General features: G+C 50.0%; 1 protein-coding gene across 7 annotated transcripts in view; it reads left to right on the forward strand.

The window, feature by feature from the left end:
• The window catches only part of APBA2 (amyloid beta precursor protein binding family A member 2), a 243,355-nt gene that overhangs the window by 170,126 nt on the left and 50,253 nt on the right, over positions 1–22,976 (forward strand). For all 7 annotated transcript variants that reach the window (XM_082736650.1, XM_082736649.1, XM_082736648.1 and 4 more), the window contains one exon: positions 2,412–3,417. In XM_082736650.1, the coding sequence (XP_082592776.1) occupies positions 2,452–3,417 (966 nt within the window). In that variant the 5' untranslated portion in view covers positions 2,412–2,451. The remainder of the gene's footprint in view (positions 1–2,411; positions 3,418–22,976) is intronic.

The following is a 22,976-nucleotide window of genomic DNA, read 5'->3' on the forward strand; positions in this document are numbered from 1 at the left end:
GGCCCATTTGCCTTCGACCATCCTGATCTCGAGGTGTGGGAGTTTGGCTTTCTTTCTGCCACTGCATTCAATGCATGCTTTGGGACCATTTGGGGGAATGTCGTTACTAGAGAATGTGCCCACAAGAAGGTGACTGCCAGGTTCTGTCAGTCAGTGTCCCGGGCATTAGCTATCCTCTGTAAAAATAAGAGATCTGTTGTAAAATGGTAAGTGGCTGTGAGGCAGGTCAGAACCTTGGATGCACCCTATGGGCACCTGTGCTTTAGTGACCATTGTGCCCCTTGATTCCTACCTGGGAATATATCTCTGGAATCAGTTTTGGGGTTTGGGGATGGGGTAACCTGTGAGGACATTCAGACTCTATGGGTTCCATCTCAGTGATAATATTACTAGGGTGGGGTATCTTGCTATTCTTTGGAATGCTCTGGAGAGGAAACACTGTGCATCTCTCAGCATCTAATGATTCTATTAGGACATAGCTGTTCATGAGCCCCTTGTAAAGGAAACTTCCTTGGACTGATTCACATGTTGGAAGCATGTGGCTCAGCCAGTAATGGTGCACACACTCTTGAGTGTCTGGATGGATGAAATAATTGTCTCCTCCATTCTTTTGGGAATATGCACAATGCTGTGACCAGCCATCTGGTAAACCCAGTGTCACAGCAAAATGCATTTAGGACACCACTATAAGCAAAATGCTGTGTGGGTGTTCTGGGGAGTACAAAGCACAAAGGGTTTTTAGTTTAGGACTTTCCTGGGGAGATACGGTGAAAGAAAGAAAATGTAGCGCCTGGGTCAGAACTGCCATGAGAGCCCATGTCTCCGACCTCCACTCATTCTCTACTCCTGCTGAGCCCGCTGCTTCCACTGCCTGAATACTCCCTGAGCCATGTCTCCTCTTTCATTCCTGCTGCTTTAGTTTAAGCCCTCATTTCTTTAAAAACAAGTTTTCATTGTGATAAAATATACATATCATGAAATCTAACCTTGTCAACGTTTTCACGGGCACAGGCTCTCATTTCTTCTCTCTGGGCACAGGAATAAGTTTTTAAAGAATAAATGAACTGTGATGGAGACAAAAACAAGACGTATGTAATGTAAAAGTACAATTTGAAGAATAAAGCAAACAGGGGAGCCTGGGTGGCTTAGTAGGTTAAGCATCTGCCTTTGGCTCAGGTCATGATCCTGGAGTCTTGGGATCGCATCAGGCTCTCTGCTCAGTGGGGAGTCGTCTTCTCCCTCTGACTCTCCCCCTTCTCATGCTCTCTGTCTCTCTCTTAAATAAATAAAATCTTAAAAAAAGAACAAAGCAAATACCTGGGTAACCACTCAGCTGGAGAAACAAAATGTTAACCAACTGTTTGAATATCCTCTATGCCTTGATGCCTGATGCCAGTCCCTCACTTGCCCTAGAGCATGGACAAGGAATAGACTTTTCACTGCCTCTCTTCCTGCATCTCTTCTATGCTGGGTTCAGACAGATGAGGCTAAAAGAGAAATCCTGTGTGTCACACACCTGCTGAAATTTGCCCGATGACTCTGCATGGTTTATGGGATAAAAATGCAGAGTCCTGGGTGGTTGGGTAAGGACTTCTCCAGTTTGGATGCACAGGGTCTTTGAGGTGCCCTGTGATACCACAACCCACCTTCTGCAAGCTGCAGCCACACCCTCTGCCCTCTCCTGGGTGCTCCCCTTCTCTCTGTGGTCAGACAGGCACTGTCCTCCTCCTTGTGTTCCTCTTCTGTGCCCTCACCCTGCTGAGCTCATGAGGCTAGAGCTCAGGTTCAGCTTCTCTGTATGGTGCTTGGCCTGGACAGGTCCTTGCAACTGTGGTCACTGAGGGAATCTGTTTGAGAGGGAGGAGGAAAGAGAGGCTTCTTTGTACTGGGGAGGGCAAGACAAGCTGATAGGGGAGGGAACTTGAGTGGGCCTTTGGGGAGCCTTGAGGATATAGACTTGGAACTTAGCGTACCTCCTTATCAGACCTCATTATGTCTTCTGAATGCAAGCTTCTCTCTCTCTCTCTCTCTCTCTCTCTCTCTCTCTCTTTTTCAAGAACAAATAACTTGATCTGATGACCGAAGCTGGGTGAACATTTTCAAGAAGTCCTAAATGAGCTGGTGAGATTGTGGGAGAGAGGCAGTCTTCCCAGTGAATGGCAGGTGCCTCGCCTCTGCTCCTTTCCCTCCAGCCCTGCACGTCCTCTCTTCTCTTTGACGTGGACGTGCACAGCTGTGGTGGGGATGTTGCATTATCGGAACAGATGTGTCTTACCATTGCCATTAAACAACATGGTGGCCAAACCCTCCAGTGGGTCCCATGTGGCTGGCAGCCCATGGCCCGACACGATTCTTGGGGTGGCCATGCTTGGCGGGGTTCTCACTGTCCTCTCCAACATTCCTCCCCACAGTGGCTGCCTGCAGGTGACCATGGCTGTGTGAGTGTCCGCCATGGCCAACCGGAAGCGTCAGAGCACGGCGAGCAGCATGCTGGACCACAGGGCGAGGCCGGGCCCCATCCCCCACGGCCAGGAGCCAGAGAGCGAGGACACAGAGCTGCCCCTGGAGGAGTACGTGCCCAAGGGCCTGGAGCTGGCCACCCTGCGGCCTGAGAGCCCCACGCCCCCGGACCAGGGGTGCCCCGACCACAGCCCCGATGGGGACTCCAGCTCGGACTACGTGAACAACACCTCCGAGGAGGAGGATTATGATGAGGGTCTCCCCGAGGAGGAGGAGGGCATCACCTACTACATCCGCTACTGCCCGGAGGACGACAGCTACCTGGAGGGCACGGACTGCAATGGGGAGGGGTACCTGGCCCACGGCACACGCCACCTGGAGACGGATGAGTGCCAGGAGGCAGTGGAGGAGTGGACAGACTCGGCAGGCCCCCACCCGCATGGCCATGGGGACGAAGGCAGCCCAGACTACCGGGACAGCCACCTCCCCATCCCGGAGGACGAGGCCTCTGTTCTGGAGGCCCAGGACCAGGAAGAAGGTGTCCACTACTGCCCCAGTGAAGAGGGCTATGAGGACGACTACCCCCCAGAGGCCAACGGGAACGCGGGCAGCGCCTCCCCTTATCGCCCGAGGCGTGGGGACGGGGACCTGGAGGACCAGGAGGAGGACATCGACCAGATCGTGGCTGAGATCAAGATGAGCCTGAGCATGACCAGCATCACCAGTGCCGGGGAGGCCAGCCCTGAGCACGCACTGGTGCGGGGGCCTGAGCCGGGGCCTGGGGACTCCACAGAGGCTAGTCCGCTCAGCGAGGCCAGCCACGGCCCTAGCAGACACGAGGGAAGGCCCAAGACACTGAACCTCCCTCCGGAGGCCAAGCACTCCGGAGACCCCCAGAGAGGCTTCAAGTCCAAGTCCAGGACTCCAGAGGAGAGGCCAAAGTGGCCCCAAGAGCAGGTAGGATGCTGGTTATCCCCAGGGATGGGAGTGGGGGTGGGCAGAGGGGCCTAGAGAGTAAAGGATGCTCTCCTGTCACCCATGTGATCGCCAAAGCCCATAGTTCAAATATGCATTTAATTCTTCATCTGGTCCATTACTTGGCAGGTGTGTGGATGTTCTAGTGCCATCCCGAAGATGCCCCCCTCCCAGTAGGGGGCCAGTAGGCCTCCTGCTAGGGTCTCTAGCCTGCGTGCCCTGGGTCTGCTCAGGGTTGGGGGTGGTCTGTGTCACTACCATCCCCCCACCAGCTGGTTTCTTCAGGCCGTCAGGACGTTGGTGAGGATGTGGCCTGCTGGCTCGTGCAGGGTCCTGCAGCCAGTGACAAGGGACAGTGACCTGAGCACATGTCACAGGGGCCACTGTATCCTGGTGACACTCTTCCAAAAGCTCAGGGGCTTGGCCTTATGGGCTATTAACTATAAATAACCATTTTGAAAATTATTATGAGAAGGTTTGACTAAGGGGCGGAGAAGAAATGCTGCTGATGCGGCCAGTGGATTTAAGCATGACTGTATTCCTTTTAATGATATCAAAGTGAGTGTGTCTTCTAATAGCTGCCTTTGAAAAGCTGCTTTTCAAGAAAAAAAAAAAAAAACCCTCCGTGAACATATAAAGAAGATGGGATGATTGCACTTGTGTAAAGGAACTTCTTGTTGGCCAATTCTGTGGGCAAATGAGAGCGAAATGCTTTTATATTTTTAAAGCCTTAATTATTATTATTTTTTCCCCAGAGGAGTCCATGAGTTTAAAAAACACATACATATGCTGAGAACATGTCTTTGGGACATGAGTCAGATTCACTTGCTGCTAGATTTCTGGCACTAGCTTATTGATGCCTTTTGTTTTTTTTAGAGATTATTAAATGTAGATTGACTTCACTGACAGGTGTTCCTGGAACTCAGGGCAACTGTGCCTGCACGGGGGGCGTTGGGTTGTAGAGAAACTGCTGTTGCACCAGTGGACTTGGGGAGCTTCCTCCAAGGGTGGGTAGCTCAGGGCAGAGGTCTGGGCTTTGGGCCAAAGTGTCGCTGGCCATCTTCACTTTGGCGGAGTTGGACTCATGGCCCAACAACGGCTATGACCCCACAGGGAACTCACGGGGGGCTGCCCGGGGTGGGTGACATACTATGCTTTGTTGTGGCAACTTCCCTGACAAAGTTCTTGTCAAGAGAACATAATCTTTAGAGCATGAAGGGTGGGGGCACTGAGGGGAGGAGTGGGTAACTTCTCTCCCTAAATAGAGTGTCTCCTCAAAGCAAATGCTCTTATTCAAGATACAGGAAAAGCTCATTTAGATGGGTTAATTATTGCATAGCTATTTTTGATTTTACTTATGCATTGGTAAATGACTTCTTTCAAAGAGAAAGGCTGCCTGGTGATTCCCAGCTTAGGGCTGACAAGGGTCCTGGATGAACATGGGGTCCGAGGACTCCTTTGGAGGGCTCTGCCACAGCTGAGCGAACATCACGTGACCTGGGTCTCGACATCTCATAGACCCAAGTGACCCCTTCTCCAGATGAGGAGCCTTTTGAAACTTGACCCAAAACAGCCACTGTGATAGGATCATCTTGAAAGCAAGATTGTGTGAAGCAGGAGGTACAGTGGGAAACATGGGGACTCCTTGCTTCAGATCTCAGCCTACCTTCCTCCTGGAATCCCTGACTCCCCGCATCCTTACCCCACCGCTCCCGCTGGGGACCGCCAGGCTGTGCAGTTGGAGCCAACCAAAGAGGGGCCTCAAACGGGCTTCCAGAGTACATGAGTCCCATGCTGGCCTTTCCTTGGGCCATCTGCTTATTAACCATAAGGCTATGGTAAATAAAACCAAAAAGCTAAAGGAGAAAGGCTAGTACTGGCTTCCTAGAGCCTCCTTCCAGAAGCTCAGTCTGTGCGCCAGCAGCCTACCGCAGGAGGCTTCCACTGGGGGGAAACTGCACAGCAGAGTGGCCCTCTTCTCTCTGACATTTCTTTTAAAGCTGGAAAAGTTATGTCGTGGCCCCTCTGAAGAATATTGTGTAGCATTTTATTTCATCCTTGCATGGACAATGCCACAGTGGAATTAGAAATGGGAATATGGAGAAAGTTCCCACCGTGGCTCCCACCGCCCTCCCAGATGAGCTCTTTCTGTTTCCCTGTGTTCGCCTTCAGACTCCAGCACTGACCATGAATAGCATACGTGGCTATCACTGTAGTCCAGACATGATTTTGCCACCCTCCTCTCAGAACCTGACACTTGCAAGTATTTTCCCGTGTTACCGTGTAATTTTCATCATCATTTTTACTGACCTTTGCGTGTCGCATTCAGGCCATGTGCCATCTCATTCATTCGTCTGCACAGACCCTGCTCCTGACCCTGCAGGTTGCACATGGCTTTGTCTTCTATGCATCAGACCTCCGAGGACATCTCCTTCCAAGTTTTCCTGCTGGTTTATTACGTGGAGATAAATTCCTGGAGTGGACATGAACATTGACCATCTCCCCATATTTGTCTTGCCTCCTTATTTCTCCTTTTCTATGAATGTTCGATGTATGCCCTTTATTTTTGGGAGGTCTGGATGATTTTCTATTTCCCAGGAGTACTTTGTGTGCTCTAGATGTTACTTATTTTTTTTAAAAAGATTATTTATTTATTTATTTGACAGAGAGAGAGATCACAAGTAGGCAGAGAGGCAGGCAGAGCGGGGCGGGGGCGGGGACGGGAAGCAGGCTCCCTGCTGAGCGGAGAGCCCGATGTGGGGCTTGATCCCAGGACCCTGAGATCATGACCTGAGCTGAAGACAGAGGCTTAACCCACTGAGCCACCCAGATGCCCCTAGATGTTAGTTATTGCTACAGATATTTCCTTCAGTATGTTTCCTTTATTTATTTATTTATCTGAACGCGAGAGAGAGATCACAAGTAGGCAGAGAGGCAGGCAGAGAGAGAGAAGGAAGCAGGCCCCCACCAAGCAGAGAGCCCGATGCAGGGCTTGATCCTAGGACCCTGAGATCATGACCTGAGCCGAAGGCAGAGGCTTAACCCACTGAGCCACCCAGGCGCCCAGCATGTTTCCTTTTGTAAAGGTTCTGGTTTGCAGGCGGACCTCTCCCCTGCATGATGCTGGGGAGACCAGGACATCTATACTGGGTGGGGAGGGGGCACTATTATGAGAGAACCCATATGAGATAGGCTCTAGTTGCAAAAAGACAGGATGGGATGGTGGGGGACAAGGGTCTGTGTGTGAGTGTTTTTTTACGGAAGAAAGAACTATTTCAAAGCAGTGCATGCTTATTGAGGGAAATTTGGAGAACAGAAGCAAAAAATATATATATATATATTTTGCCACGTGGCAGGGCTGAATTCTATCGCTGAGTGTTTTCAAATCAAAGAGGCGAACTACCTGACAGGATTTCCCAAAGCATCCTGTAAGATGTGTTCTGTAAACAAAGCCAGGCAGATCCTTGTTATTCGTGGATTCCATTACCCGTGACCCGGCCTCCTCGCTATCATTTACTTGTGTGAGCTTCAAATCAGTTCTCGTCGCACCGTTGTGAGCATTCGTGGGCATGCGCAGAGAGGCAGAGACGTGCGAGGCCCTCAGCGTGCACGACCTCAGCCGCGTGTGAACAAGGAGACCCTTTGCCTTCTTGTCTCAGCTCTCACATTGCGAGCAGGTGTCCTGTCCGTGATCCTTGTAGTGCCAGGATTTTTGTTTGTTTGTTTGTTTGTTGCATTTTTGTGTGCTCTGTGGGATGACGCAATGACCTCCACGTGCAGTGCTGGCGTGCTGTCTGATGCTTCTGAGCACGAGAAGGCTGTGATGTGCCTTATGGAGAAAATACGCTGTGTTCAATAATTCATGTAGGTGTGAGTTGCAGAGCTGTTGGCCACGAGTCAACAATATGGTGCAGCCAGAGAGAGGGAGAGGAAATTCGCCGATCCGTACACAAGGTTGCTCTGAGAAGTGCTAAAGTAATACGGAGAGCGTGTGGAGAAACATCCGAGAAGTGGCTAACTTTGGGGGTTCATGAGATGACCCGCTAATAAAAAGAACACAAGAAGGCGCTGTGATGAGGCCGAGAGCCCGAGAAATTTATGGTCTTATTTTCCGAGGTCAGGCAAGTGTGAGACTCTTTGCAACCGGTTTTATTATAAAGAAATACTGGATATAATTACTTGTGAGGAATGAACATTAAAAAAAAAATGTCTAAATAGGAAAACACATAAAACAGGTGATGTGTGGATCGGCCAACAAAAATGACGACCAGAGGCTTTGCAGGAACCTTATCCTGCATTTCTCCTCGGAGCTGGGTCAGTATTCACACACACGGAGATCACAGCAGGCTTACAGACAAGAACTCACACGAATAAGGAGAACCCACTGCATCTGATTGGCAAATGAGTTTGAGAAGCTTTACTGCAAAGGTATCCCATCTCTTTCGTTGTATGTGTGCCATGGGGCGAAGTCCCAGACTCACTATGACAAAGACACCTCCAGCCCCCGTTGCCTAGTGTTGCCCCCCAAATCTGGATTATCAGGCCCTTTACCCTCCATGCAGGGCCGATCAGGAAAATACAGGCCCAAGTTGCTCATCTTCGGGGACGGAGAGCCAAATCACACGATTTCCTGAGGTCTCTCCCTTCTTGGCTGTATCCCAGGATGACTCAACATCCACCCAAAATGCTGAGGACGGGAAAGATGTTGCCTTTGTCACCCTTGGGACCTTGAGCTTCTGAGGAGTTCATGTTTCTTGTCCTACCGTTTGTGGAAGTCCGTGGGTGTTGGTGGAGGTGATGCTGGTGTCGGTGGTCTTGGCCAGCACGGGGCTCCGGACTTCGTGTGGACAATCTCAGTGAGTGCTGGAACATTCAGGAGAGGTAGAGACGGGGGTTATTCCCATTTTACAGATGAGGCCGTTGAGATTTTCGTGGGCTCAGCACCACACCCGTGGTCACACAGCTCAAGGGGTAAATAGTCTGTGTTGCACCGAAATTCATGCTTCTCACCACCGCCCCCTGCAGTCCTTGAAGGGCTTCTAGAAGAGATGATGCTGACTTCGGGGGCAGGGAGTGTTTAAGTCTGCCCGTTGGTGAATGAATCAAGCGATCTTCCTCCCAGAGAGCAGCTACCCCTACTACTCTATCCTTACTGACTTGGTAACCACAAGGCCTTGATGCCTATGTCCTGACACCCATGTGGTGATCAGTATCCAACAAGACTTCCAGGCCATAAAATTGTCTCCACGTCTGGCTTCGTGAGGTCTCAGGCCGTGGATCGAAGTCGTCAAGTAGAGATGGTCTATGAGTCACTTTCCTTAATTTTATTGAGATTTGTTGATACAAAGTATTTTAATTTTTACATATGGCCATGAAGAATATGTGAGTTTCATCCAGCCTAGTTCGTATCGAATATCTAGATTGAGTTTCCATTCCTGCACCCCACCTCTGCTGTGAGCCGAGGGAGGACCTCAGTGGGACCCTGGTCCCACAGCTAAGGGGTGGGCTTTGGGGACTTGGTGTGTCATCGGTACAGCTCCAGGGGCTGCTCCTCCAGGCTCCTGTAAGACATGTTTGCTTAGCAGCCGAGAGAGTTCTGCAGATTTGCGGGGTGGCCTGGAATGGCGGGTCCTTGTAGTCTCTGGGTGATGTACTATGCATCTGGGTTTGACAAGGACGAGGTTTGATTTGGACCGATTCTTTTGGGATCCCCATCTTTTTCCCGTGTTACCTTGAGACATCTACCTTGAGAAGAGGTACTCTGAAAATACCTGCTCTGTGCCCGAGGGTCCCCTCTCATAAATGTCTTTCTTTGGGCTCTGGAGGTTTCTGGAGCTGCAGGCATTCCTGGCCCTGTTCATGTCCTCCATGGGCTGGGCGCCTGTCAGGACATCTAGTTCAAGGTGTTTGATTTCTGTGGCCACTGTGCCCAGAACAGCTCTGCACTCTGGACGGCACAGCCTACCCCTGTTGCAATTATTGGGGGTTTTCTGAGATTTTTGTTTATCATCCTTCCAGCCAGTGCTTTCTATAAAGAGCCCTCTGGCAACAGAAAAAGAAGGAAGATCAACGCATCATAGCCAACTTAATATAGCAGTTAAGTTGAGGTGAGGTACTGAGCCCTGAGACCACGTCAGATGTACAAGCGTTTGTCATTGCTCCTTGTGGAGAAGGCTTTGCTGTGACTTGACAATCAGTGGAGGCTTGCCTTGTGGAGGACCTTTCGAGATTGTGATAGGAATGCTGGCACCACATACGGAGGGAAGTTGCTCGGTGCGTGGGTGACCTCAGCCCGCCTGGGCGTAGGGTGGGCAGTGGCTCTGTGAGCGCTACCTCGGGGCTGGTGTCTCTCATGTGTGTCCTGTTCAGCGGCATAGGAAGTTAAGTCTGGGCACCTGCTTTATACAAAAGGGAACCACATTCTGAGGAGCTGAGAGGAATACCCCGAGGTCGCTAGCTCCTGGGTAACCTCTGTTGGCATGCCACAGGGTAGCAGGTGCGTGAAGGGGATCTGATGCTTGCGCTGTGCCTGGGGTGCGAGCAGGTACATTCTGTCCCAATCTGTCCCAAGCTAGGACAGAGCTGGAGAAAGCCTGGGGACAGGAGCTGAGGGCACAGCCTGGTCAGGGGAAGGTCCTCACCCACCTGCTGAGCTTCTATGGAGTGTAGGTGGTCTCTGTCTTCCCACAGCCCTGCCCCCGATTCTGCCGGCAGCCCCCCTCCCCTGCCCACCGTGATATCAGGTCCTGAGCCCCCCTCCCCTGCCCACCATGACATCGGGTCCTGCCTTTCTTGTGCACCTGGGGAGGTGGCATGGGAGAGTTCCCAGGGGCTCCCGTGCCCCTCTCCAGCCTCCTGTGCTCCCAGTGCCTTGATGGGTCCCCATAGCATCTGCCGTGACGGATTCCTGGGGCCACCCTGAGAGACAAAATCCAGGGTGTTCCAGCCTTGGTGTTCTCAGCCCCTCGCTTGATCTGTTCAGGCTCCCAAATTTGATCTCTCTGGGGCTGTTTGTTGAGTGAGCACAAAGGCCTTATTTGACTTCTGTGAAGCCTCTTGAAGACACATGACTGCTGGTGGCCATTGTTGTCACAGACCAGCTTATTCACCAGGATCCTGGGATTGCTTCAGCGCTTTTAAAATCTAGTTAAAGCCAGGGTCTCTAAAACACTGTTTTGTTGTCTAAGAAAATCATGTAGAGTCCTTCCACTAACGATAATCCAGACAGAAATGTCCCCACCTCTAGGCCTTGAAGAGAGAGTAAGGTGCAGTGGTTAGGAGAGCTAGGAAGCCTGGAGCCCATCCTGCTGCCCCAGCTCCCAGTTCTGGAACATGTTGGACACGTGATATGCACTTACCACTCACTGCCTATCCCCTGGGGCTTTGGGGAGCAGCGTTGGTGTGGATCGGAGTCTGCAGTAGATGTCAGGTGCATGGAACGCTTGCCCCAATGGTGACAGTGATGATTTCAGGTCTGGCGAGCCTTTTTCAGGATGTGAGGGAGGCTGCTGGGGGAGGCTCTGCAAACAGTTTGGGTGCAGGGCCAAGCTGTGCAGAGCTGGGGACACCCCCGAGCAGGTTGGCATCACTGACTTCTGGAAGGCCGTCAGGGGAGGGCGGAAGCCAGAGACACAGTGGAGGCAGGGCGGGTGTGTGTGGCCCGAGAGCTGAAAGGCTAGAGGTGCCCAGTGAAGGAGGGGCCGCTCCGAGGTGTCTGCGGGCTCTCCCCTCTGCAGGCCTTCCTCGGGTGGACCCTCTCCCCCTGCAGGGCCACCCAGGGTAGACAGCTCTCACGTGCCTTCTTGGGGACATTCTCAGTCCCTTTCTGCTCTGCAGTCTGATTTTGGGGGAACGAGGTGACACTGACACATCTCCAAGGGCTGCTCTGGTTTCCCACACTGCGTTCCTATAGGAAATTGAGAACTCCACTTTCTGGGCAGATGAGCTGGGCTCTGGGCCACCGGTCTCTCACTAATCCCAAATGGCCTTCTCCTCAATCTGGAGTTTCTGCACATAACTCCCACTCTCCTTCGAAGCTGACTGTCCCTAGCCAGGCCGCTCGGATTCCCTGGGCTGCTGGCACCTGCCTTCCTTCCCCAACAGCCCATGCGTCTTGGCACCTACAACGTGCCAGGCAGTGGGGGTGCAAAGATTTAAAATGATGTAAGCCCTCGCTGCAAACCTCATTCTAGAGGGAGATAGACACACAGAAACCTCCCAGTCAAGGTGGGGCTGGGTGCTCTGGAGAGGGACTGGCTGCAGCAGGGGTGATGAGCCGAGAGGCTCTGGGTCTTTGCAGGGATTGGAGGGGGGCTTGGGAAGTGAGCCAACCAGGAGAGGCTGAACATGGAGGGGCCTGGGGGCTGGGATTGTGATGGGGGCTGAAAGCCCTGAAAGAGAGCCAGGGCGGGGGGCAGGACGTGGGATGATGATGGTGACAAGGGAGGGAGAAGGCCCATTAGTTGGGAGGGGAAAGCCAGGAGGGAGCTTAGGGGCAGGGGCATCTGGAAGGCCAAACACAGCATGGCCGCTAAGGGAGGCCTTGCTGGGAAGCCCCCATGCTGCTCTGATGGGCTGTAAGTGCACAGGGTCACATGTGGGAACCGAAGGAGGTAAATGGGCAGTGTCTGTAAGGACAAGAAGGGAGGGACCCAAGGAGTTGCCGACAGGGAAAGGAGGCCCAGCATGGGTGGGGCTTAAACTAAATCGCATTGTCCCAAGTCACACCCGTTTGCCAGCCATGAGCGTCTTGGGCAGATCTGGGGGAACGGGAGGGGACTGGGTGCGGACCGAGGCGGCGAGTCAGCCCACACCCAGCTCCCGTCCTCAGGCCCCTGTGGCACCTCCCACAGTCCCTCGCATGTCCCAGCGGCTTGAGACGCAGCCGGCTGACAAAACTGCTTTGTCACGTGACATTGCCTAGGAAGCGCAAGGCTCCGCGGAGGAATTTTTAGAAACATCTTCTGTTCAGGGAGAAAGGCCACATGGCTGAACATGAGATTCAGAGACGTGTAATGTCACTCGTGGGATCCTCTCCTGAGGTGGGACCATGTAGCCGTGGCCACCATGGGGTGGTCAACCCAAAGCATCCAGATCTCGGCCAAGGCTAGTCAGTTACTTAAGAGGTCACGGGACTATCGTAATAGGAGGCGAACAAAGACTGCCTCCCAATCCTATGTGGATAACACCACAGGCAATTTAGGAACATGAAGCACATCTCAGAAACTTCGAGAAGGAGGTGTGGGACAGAATGGTGCCCCAGGGCGCGGGTGGACTCCAGAAGTTGCCACGTCCAGGATTGTTTGCTGATTCCACTGTCATACCAGAGAAGCTGATCTCTCTCTGCTTGAGACCAAGCCCAGTTACAGACTGCTGGAGCTGAAGGATGTTTGGAAATGGGCTTCCAAAATCTCCCAGTCTGGCTCCTCTGGTTTCAGTCAGGAGCACGTGGTCCAGGCTTGCGTCTAGTTCCGATCTCCATTGAAGAGACATTGACTGAGATGCCATATGCCGTTTTTGGTGCCAAAACACTGCTGGACCTGCCCCCACAGTCAGGCACCTTGTCCTGCTGTGACAGCAGTCGGGCCACAAGGGTTAGGTCAGCGAGCCTGAAATGGACTCTGGACGTGGGGCTGCTGCTCGGTACAGAAGCTTGGCACATTGTAAGGCTGGAGGAACGTTACTGTTTGGGGAGGTTGCCCATTCACCCTCCTTGGCCAGCCTTCCTCTTCCTTAGCCCAGATACTTGCAAGTGGCCTCTGATTTAAGACTTGTTTGCCCACACTGAATCCTAGTGCAGCCCTACTCCTACCCCAACACCCCCCACTCAGCCTTTGAGCCTCTTGCTTCCCCTCAAATCAGCCCTTGGTGACAACGGGGAGACATCTGTCCCTAACTTTCCTTCCCAGAGTTTCTGGGTCTGCTGACTTTGACCATTATGCTGCTAACACAGACTCACCTGCCCGAGTGTCTTCGTCAGACAGGCTTAGACCTGGACCATGCCACACCCATGCCAGGTGTCTGGGTGCTTCTGGGATCTTTTGATCACTCCCGCTGCTGCTTCCTTTCTCTCTCTCTTTCTCTCTCTCTCTCTAAAGATTTGTTTATCTTAGAAGAAGAGAGAGATCGGGGGGAGTGGCAGGGGGAGAGGGAGAGACAGTATCCCAGCAGACTCTGCACTGAGCATGGAGCCCAGCACGGGGCTTGAAGTCACAGCCCTGAGATCATGACCTGACCCAAAACCAAGAGTCAGGTGTTCAACCACCTGAGCCATCCACGCACCCCTGCTTATTGAAATGACCCCTAGTCATTGAAAATAGAAGCTCTGCCTCTCTGTGGTCTGTCACCTGCTTCAATCATTCATTCATTCATTCATTCATTCATTCATTTATTGGGACCCAAGCATATGAAGATAGCACACTAGTCACGTCAAGAAACATGAATGTTAATCTTCAAGAGAAGACAGGTGATCTAGCCACTCACCAGTCCTTAAAACCTGCTCCAGGAACAAGACCAGTATCAGGTCAAGGCTCTTTTTGTGGAATCGAATTTGCAATTTATGAGAGATATTGTGGAGTGAAATTGCTGCCCAAGGTTATTCTTGCCTAATATTTAATCTCCAGCCCTCTTTTAAATGCCAAGAAGAATGAAACAAAATGAATGAATCTGAAGAATGCCAAGTCATCTAAACTATGGGCAGTTTGGCCCATATTCAGAGACCACAGTGTGGTAATTTTTTTCCATATTGGTAGGAGCATCGCTTTTTTCTTCTGTGCCACACTGATAGTCATAAAGTACAAAAGAAAAGAATTTTGGGGGTGCCTGGATGGCTATTAGTAAAGTGTCTGCATTTGGCTCAGGTCATGATCTCAGGGTCCTGGGATCGGGTCCCACATCAGGCTCGCTACTCATTGGGGAGCCTGCTTCTTCTCCTGCTTACTCTGCTCTCTCCCCCAGCCCCCATTCTCTCAGTCAAATAACTAGAATCTTAAACAACAACAACAACAACAACAACAAAAACCAGAAGGAAAGACTTTTACGTGGAATATTATTCAGCCTGAAAAAGGAAGGAAATTCTGACGTCTGCCACAACACGGATGCACCTTGAGGCCACTATGCTCAGTGAAATAATCCAGTCCCAAAAAGACAAATCCTGTATGATTCCCCTCATGTGAGGGTCCTGGAGGAATTAAATTCAGAGAGACAGAGAGTGGAATGCTGGCTGCCAGGGGCTGGGGAAGCAGGAATGGGGAGTTAGTGTTTAATGGGTGCAGAGTTTCTGTTAGGGAAGATGAAAAGTTCTGTGGGTAGATAGTGATAATGGGTTGCACAACAGTGTGAATGTATTTCATGCCTACTTACCTGTCCACTTAAAAATGATGGAAAGGGGGGCTCCTGGATAGGTCAGTTGGCTGAGCATCTGCCTTTGGCTCAGGTCATGATCCTGGAGACCTGGGATTGAGCCCTGCATCCGGCTCCCTGCTCAGCGAGGAATCTGCTTCTCCCTCTGCCCCTCACTCTGCTCTTGTGCTCTCTCTTGCTCTCAAATAAATAATCTTTTAAAAAATGGTTGAAATGATACATTTTATGTATGTTTATGACTATAAAAAAAAAAAAGGAAGGGGCGCCTGGGTGGCTCAGTGGGTTAAGCCGCTGCCTTCGGCTCAGGTCATGATCTCAGGGTCCTGGGATCGAGTCCCACATCGGGCTCTCTGCTCAGCAGGGAGCCTGCTTCCTCCTCTCTCTCTGCCTGCCTCTCTGCCTACTTGTGATCTCCCTCTGTCAAATAAATAAATAAAATATTTAAAAAAAAAAAAAAAAAAAAAAAAGGAAAAGAAAAAGGGCTCTTGGCCCGTTTATTGGCCTGAGCCAATTTGAATCATCTAAAACCAAGTCGAGCCAATCTGAGCCCATGTAACCAGTATCAGACACCTCCCTCCCCTGACACACACACATTCTGAGCCAATCAAAACCAGTCTGGTGTAGTCACAGTAGAGATGAGTGGACTGCACTCCTTTGGCCCTGTGGTCACTGTTGTGCATGGTCACAAAGCAGTGGATCTGTTCATCGTTAAGTAAGATTGTTGAGGTCCTACTTTGTTGGTATCATTCAAATAAAAATGTATTGTCAAATATATCATTAAAATAACAGCTAGTTCTGGGGCACCTGGGTTGCTCGGTCAAGTGGCTGACCGTTGATTTCAGCTCAGGTCATGATCTTGGGGTCTTAGGATCAAGCCCCGTGTCAGGCTCCCCACTCGTTGGGGAGTCTGCTTATCCCTCTGCCTTTCCCTGTGCTTGTTCTCTCTCTCTGTCTCTCTCTCAAATACATAAATAAGAATATTTTTAAAAATAACAGCTAGTTCGACTCTCTCTTCTTATCCTTAGTGTTAGGAAAACCAAATATTCTACATTATATAATCATAGAAGTTGAACGGGTAGATTTGTAGAAGCTAACTGGGTCATTGGTATCTTCTTTACATATAGCTGGCTAAATGTATTTTTCAAATTATGAATCATAGGACTTTGTGTTAGTGTTTACAGGTTTAGGCAGTTCAATTGAGTTTTTTATTACTTAGGACTAATAGTATTGACCAAGAGAGAGAAGTCCTCATGTTAGAACAGAGAGCTGGTCACAGCAATTCCATATTGGGAACAGCGACCTCTTTAGATGACTACAAGTCCAATATAGAAAAACGCCCCAGGAAATGGAATTCTAACATTGACTTAGTATTGATCATTTGATTTCCTTTTGACTTATGCACCTTCGTTGCCTTCATTTTTCAGATGTCAAGCTAGCTTTCCCAGAATGTGAGTGCTGGGCTCTAGACTAGGTGGGAGGGGCCTCAGGTCTCCCAGGAGAATGCAAGAGCCTGCCACAAGGCCAAGAGACCATTCTTCTGCTCTGGAGAGCTGCTGTCATTAAACTCTGCTCACACAAGGCTTCTCACCTTTAAGTTGGCAGGATGGGAAAAGATGCCCGTGTTTGCTGCCAACCTGTGGAACCTGTGGGAGAGGCGGCCATGTTGGCTCCCCAGCCACAGATTTAGAAAGGGGGTGGTGTCGGTTTCTTCCTTTGAGAACCGAACCAAACCAAATGGAAGACTCCTTAGTTCCATAGCATGCTTTTCTTTAATAATTGGAACCCCCGGGATGCCTGGGTGGCCCAGTGGGTTAAGCCTCTGCCTTCAACTCAGGTCATGATCTCAGGGTTCCGGGATCAAGCCCCGCATCAGGCTTTCTGCTCAGCAGGGAGCCTGCTTCCCCCTCTCTCTGGCTGCCTCTCTGCCTACTTGTGATCTTTCTGTCAAATAAATAAATAAAATCTTAAAAAAAAAAAAAAGAGTTGGAACTCCCTTGGGTGCCTGGGTGGCTCAGTGGGTTAAGCTGCTGCCTCCGGCTCAGGTCATGATCTCGGGGTCCTGGGATCAAGTCCTGCATTGGGCTCTCTGCTCAGCAGTGAGCTTGCTTCCCTCTCTCTCTCTCTGCCTGCCTCTCTGTCTACTTGTGATCTCTCTCTGTCAAATAAATAAATAAAATCTTTAAAAAAAAAAAAGAGTTGGAACCCCCTTCTTTTCCACAACTGAATCCAAGTGTAATACTCTGATGTGTGATGCAGGTGACTGGGAGGGAAGAGCCTCTGTGCCACCTGGACAACCCACCTCCTTCCCTTGGCCTTTGTGTCCAAGGAGAGGCTTAGTCCTCCACAAGCTGGTGGGTGACCTTCAGCTAAACTAAAGTGAGTATTACAGGTAGGGGTGGTAAGTCTTAGGTTCTTAAAGGGCTCTGGTTATTCATTCTTTCCACATTGTTTAAAAATAACTTTTAAAGATTTATTTATCTATTGGAGAGAGAGAGAGAGAGAGCACACGCAAGAGCAAGGGAGGGGCAGAGGGAGAGGGAGAGAAATACTTCAGTGGATTCCCTGCTGGGACCCCAGCCGAAGTCAAGAGTCAGATGCTTAACCAGCTGAGCCACCCAGATACCTATCCACATTATTTTTAAACTGTAGCGATATATACACATAAAATAAAATCGACTATTTTGATCATTTTAATGTGTAGGGTTTGGCGACATTTAGTGCAGGGTTGTGCAAGCACCTCTATTTGGTTCCAGAGTATTTTCATCCCCCTAAAGGGAGAGCTCATGCTTATTCCTCAGCAGTCACTCCCCATTCTCCCCTCCCCCTCCAACCCCTGCCAAAGACAAACCTGCTGTCTCTGGGTAAAGATTTGCCTGTTTCCGGACATTTGCATCTAAATGGGGTCACACAATATGTGACCTTTTGCGCCTGGCTTCTTTCACTTGGCATGCTGTTTTCAGGGTTCCCCCATGTCCTAGCACGTGTCAGGACCTCATTCCTTTTCCTGGCTAAGTGATATTCCATGGAAGGGATACACCATCCTTTGTTCATCCATTCAGTTGTTGACAGACACTCAGGTGGTTTCTGCCTTTAACTGTTATAAATGAGGCTGTCACTAACATTCAGGTACAAGATTTTGTGTAGATAGCTGTTTTCAGCCCTCTGTGGGGTGGCGTTCCTGGATCACATGGGCATTCAGTGTGTAACTTCCTGAGGACTCCCATGCTGTTGTCCACAACGGCTCAACATTTTACATTTCCCCCAGCCATGTACTAGGGTCCTGGTTGTGCTCAGATGAGAAAGATCGAACCACCCCCAAGCCTTTAATGGTTCAGCCTTGGGGCTCCCCTCTTAGGCCCCTCAGGCTGGATCACACAGGAACTGCCGTTGTTCATATATGTATTTGTTCTCTGGCTTGCCCCACAGAGTGTCTAAAGCCAGCAGGGCTGGTGAGCTGTGCCACACTAGATGGGGAGATTTCCCTGGTCAAGATTGTTGTTGTATGTGTTTTTGGGGCCTCAGTGTAAGACACCCAAGTTGCTTGCTTGGGACCAGTCATGTGGATGTGACTTTTTTTTTTAATAGATTTTTTCAAAGATGTATTTATTTGAGAGAGAGATTGAGAGAATGAGTGGGAGGAGAGGCAGAGGGAGAAGCAGACTCCCTGCAGAGCAGGGAGCCCGGTGTGGGACTCGATCCCAGGACCCTAGGATCATGCATGACCTGAGCCGAAAGCAGGCACTTAACCAACTGAGCCATTCAGGCACCCTGGGTGCAGCCTTTGGACAGTGCTTCATAAGGGATTGAAATGCAGAGGGCAGTTTAGGAAAATTCACTTCTGCTCTGAAATGCTGGGCCAAGCACCCCAGGCACCAGTGAAGGACAAAGTCAAGGACATGCTAGGTGGTCATGGTGGTCAGTGGTAGGGGAGGTTTTAGCAAACCGGATGCAGAGAACTAGCCCAGGCCCTGAGTGTGCCCTGGGGGAGCTCAGTGCAGGTGGCGGTCTCTCCGGCTCCAGGTAGGGCTGCCAGATGGAGTAAATAACAAGAGGACATGCAGTTAAGCTTGAGCCTTGGACAGAGGATGCAGAATTGTTTAGTATCGGTATGTTTCATGAAATATCTGGGCAGGGGATGGAGAGAGTGTGGGGAGAGAGACTCTCCTTAACCCTCCTGTTCACAGGCCCGCCTGGAGATGTTAAAAGATAGACTGACTGGCTGGTTACTCTAATGGACCTTGTCATGATTCTTTGAAGCCACAGATTGGCTTCAAAAAGATATGATCACCCCCATGGGGATGACTATTATAAGAATAAATACTTCATCCCTAAGCTCTCATTCTCCTCCAGACAAATGTCATACGAGTGATCAGAATTCTAAGAGGGGCAGAAGAAAAAGAACAATATTGTCATTTTTCTGAGCCACCCGCCTGTCAGGGGACAGGTTGAAGGGCTTGTGAAATATGTTCAGGACGCAATAGGCAGACCTTCAGTCAGCCCACCGAGGCTGACACTCTCAGGGCGGCTCTCCATGAGCCCCCAGCAGGCCGTGGGTCCCGGCTGACCCCGGCCATGTGGGACAGAGGAAGGCAGCTTTGCTCAATGTCTGATGTCTTTGGGAACAGGGAGCAGATGATTCCCAGAGAAGGCTGTCACTGAACTGAGCTGTCTGTAAGCCTGGAATGTGTCTGACAAGGAGTCACATGTGAAGGGAGACAGCATAGTTCAGTGTGAAGCTTGTGGCTTGCCCGGCTTTGAGCTGGCGCTCTGTCCCTCCGTGTGTCACTAACGTGCTTGTCATTCAGGAGACTGCTTGGGAATGTTTGGTGTTTATTACAGATGGCGTGAGGGCGGGCGAGCTTGTTTGCTGTTGTTTCTTGTCAAGCCATGTGGGTTACGTTGCTGTATTTTCCATTTAATCCAGACAAAATCTAAATTGACACTTAAAAAAAAATCCTAGCTCTGGCTTCACCAACTGGAGCCAAGATACTTATTAGAGCAATTTATTCAGATGAATATATTTTTATTACAGACAAATCATCCCGAACCCTGAACAGCTGTCCCTGGTCCTGGCATGTCCTGACCAGTCTCTGCCACACATTTCTGTTCTGTTCTCAGGGTGCCAGCGAGGGGGTCCTGCCCCATTTCCTCCCGCTAGATTTCACTTCCCAGTTTCACTCACCATCCTTCTCCCTTGGTGCGGCTTCCAGCCCCAGAGCGTCAAGAACAGCCCTTAGTGCTGGGCTGCTTCCCTGTTGGCTGAGAAGGACTCAGGTATCCTGGCTGGCCTCTCTTGCTGAGGTGTGGCTGCCTGCTGTGGTTTGGGGGTACCCAGAAGGGTGAGAGAGCATCTTCTGCTGAGATGCTGGGAACCCCCAACCCACATGGGCCTCTATGATGTTAATTTCAGATGCTGCACCCCATGCTGCCAAGCGCGCCCCCGCCTTGCCCTCAAGATGAAAATCGGAGTGCCAGATGGGCTCTCCCAAGCCCACCTCTCTGAAAACAGCCCCGGCTGTTGATGATGAGACGTGGTTGTCATGGTGATGACTGGAGAAAACGCTGACATGGAGGAAAGGGTCGAGACTGTAGAAGCTCTGGGGAGAAATCTCTGTTATAAGTGGATCTCAGACCCTGTATTGCCCATGGTCACCACGTGCTGTGGCTCCATGCCAGGCATTCCAAGGATGAGCATGAGGGCACAGCACCCAGCCTCTGCTCCCTACCCAAGCCCTCACCCCGTGGGGGCTGCCTCCCCCAGAGGGACCCCTCTTCACCCCATGTAAGATGAACAACAGGCCCGACATGGCCTTTTCCCGCAATGCATCTGGTGCCCTGACGAGAGTCTGTTGCCCTACATTCGTGGCAGAAAATGTAGATTCCACCCCAAGCTGTAATGTTTGTAGATGTGGTGTTATCTTAGTCCATTTGGGTTGCTATAACAAAAATACCATAGACGGGGTGCTTATAAACAACAGACATTTATTCTCACAGTTGTGGAGGCAGGAAGTCCAAGATCAAGGCCCCAGAAGATCTGGTATCTGGTGAGGGGCCACTTCCTGGTTCACAGCCAGAGCCTTCTGGCTGTGTCCTCACATGGTGGAGGGAGTGAGGGAGCTCTCAGGGGGCTCCTGTTCATGAGGCTGCCATCCTTACCAGCTCATCTAATATGAATTATATCCCAAATGCCCTTCTCCTTGAAGGTTAGGCTTCAATATATGAAATTGGTGGGGACAAATTCAGTCTATAAAAAGTGTGGTTGACCCATTTTCATCCATCAGTTGGCTGGTTTGTTTCTTTAGGCATTTGGTAAGATGGTGCAGGCCTTCCAGAAATGAAGTCAGTGAACTCAGCCTAGGAAAAGTCACCAGATTAGAACTCTTTCAAACAAGAGGGAAAACACAGATGTGCTCTAAATAGACCTTGAAATAGCCAAGAGTGTAAGACAACAGAAGGTTTTCTGGGAGGATGTGGCAAATTTGGGTTTAATAAAGGCGGATGGGAATAGCGTTTGAGGTAAGAGTTCCCGTTGTACTCTTTAGGAGATATTGCCTGGTCTACTTTGGCCACAAAGGGAGGTGCAGAGCCAAGGAAGCAGAGGGAAGACTTAACTCAGAGACTGGGAAACCATCCTGGCTCCCTGAGGACCCTGGCAGGAGTCATTGCCAAGTCATCCTCAGCCCTACAAGAAGGGGCACTGTCCACTCAGCTTGGTCAGAACGGGTTCTAATGAGGTGGAGACCCCAGATGAATCACAGTCCTCTCCTCTAGGAAAGGATGGGTTCAGCTCCCAGAAAGAGGGCTAGGAAGGACCGAGGAGCATGCCAGCGTTCCCAGACCTGCCTGAGCCCTAGAGCCCTGCCTTGGGGCATACTGGGACAGCAGGATGAAACCAGGACCCATGTGAATTATCTGAGAGTTCACAGGGCTTGGGGTGCAGACAGTTCTTTGGGCTTCCAGCAAAGGAAGCAGAGACCAACTGACATCAGAACTTCCTGAGCCCCAGCTGCAGCTCTGCTTCCCCTCTGTTTCAGGAAAGCCTCATTTCTTCCTGTAGCTTGAGTTTTAAATTTTTCTTGGTATATGGTGATTCCCTCCTTTCTTCCTCTGTGCTCAACCTTCCCCATGCTTGAAGCCCAGCCCCATTTTTCCCACCTCCTATCTGAGCCATCCCTAGACTCCCCACTCACCCCCCATCCCTGCCTTTGAGATGTAGTAGTGTTTGTAGTCACGAAGGGGATGCTCAGCTAGGAATCCGTGGTCTTCTAGGTGTCATCAGTGCCAGGAGGGTGGGCCCATGTCCCTTAATTCTTCTCTAGCCCTGCCAGAGAGACTGAATGACATCAAGGAACACAACAGTAACAGTCTAGACAAGGAAGAAAACCAGCAGCAACATCTTGCTATGCCTTCTAGACCTGTGGGAACCTAGCTATTATCTCCAACACCTGAAGCCTCAGTCTTGTAAGCTGTAAAGCAAGAGTGGAAATAGTGTAAATTAATTATTTCTATGTAAACATGAGTGTAGTATATATTTATAATATAAATTTATTTCTTTGTAAGTATAACTTATCATTAATCTCATCATCCTCATTATATTGTTATTGTACTGCTTGATAATTTATTTCCAGAAAGTTCTGAAACTTCGCATGATGGCTTACTAAAACCTCCCTTGGGGTTTGTAGAGTGATTTTGGTGCTATGGATCTGGACTCTATATTCTGGATGGTGCAAAGCACTATATAGAGATACTCAAACTTTAAATTTTGTTAAAATTTGAGATTTTGGTTTGATGTCCTCTTTAACAGAAGACTTATGACATGTCCTTGGAACATTTTGTTTTCCTTAGTAGTAGATTGACTAATTTGCATTAACCAACAAGTTTAGATTCTAGAGTTTAGAATTTGCATTAAACTAAGAATTCAGGTTTTTTAGAACTATGATTTTAAACTCTTGGATATTGCTGGGAATATAAAATCGTACAGTTGCTGGAAAACAGTATGGGGGTTCCTCAAATATTACAAATAAAATCACAATATAATCTTGCAATTCAATTCCTCTTAAGGAGAGGAGCATGTTCAGAGCAGCATTATTCACAATAGCCAAAAGGAGGAAGCAACCCAAGTGTCTGTCACTAGATGGATGGATAAATAAAATGGGGTATATGCAAATAGAAGAGTATTA

The sequence above is a fragment of the Mustela nivalis genome (genome assembly GCF_964662115.1).
Source record: "Mustela nivalis genome assembly, chromosome: 6".
Classification (NCBI taxonomy): domain Eukaryota; kingdom Metazoa; phylum Chordata; class Mammalia; order Carnivora; family Mustelidae; genus Mustela; species Mustela nivalis.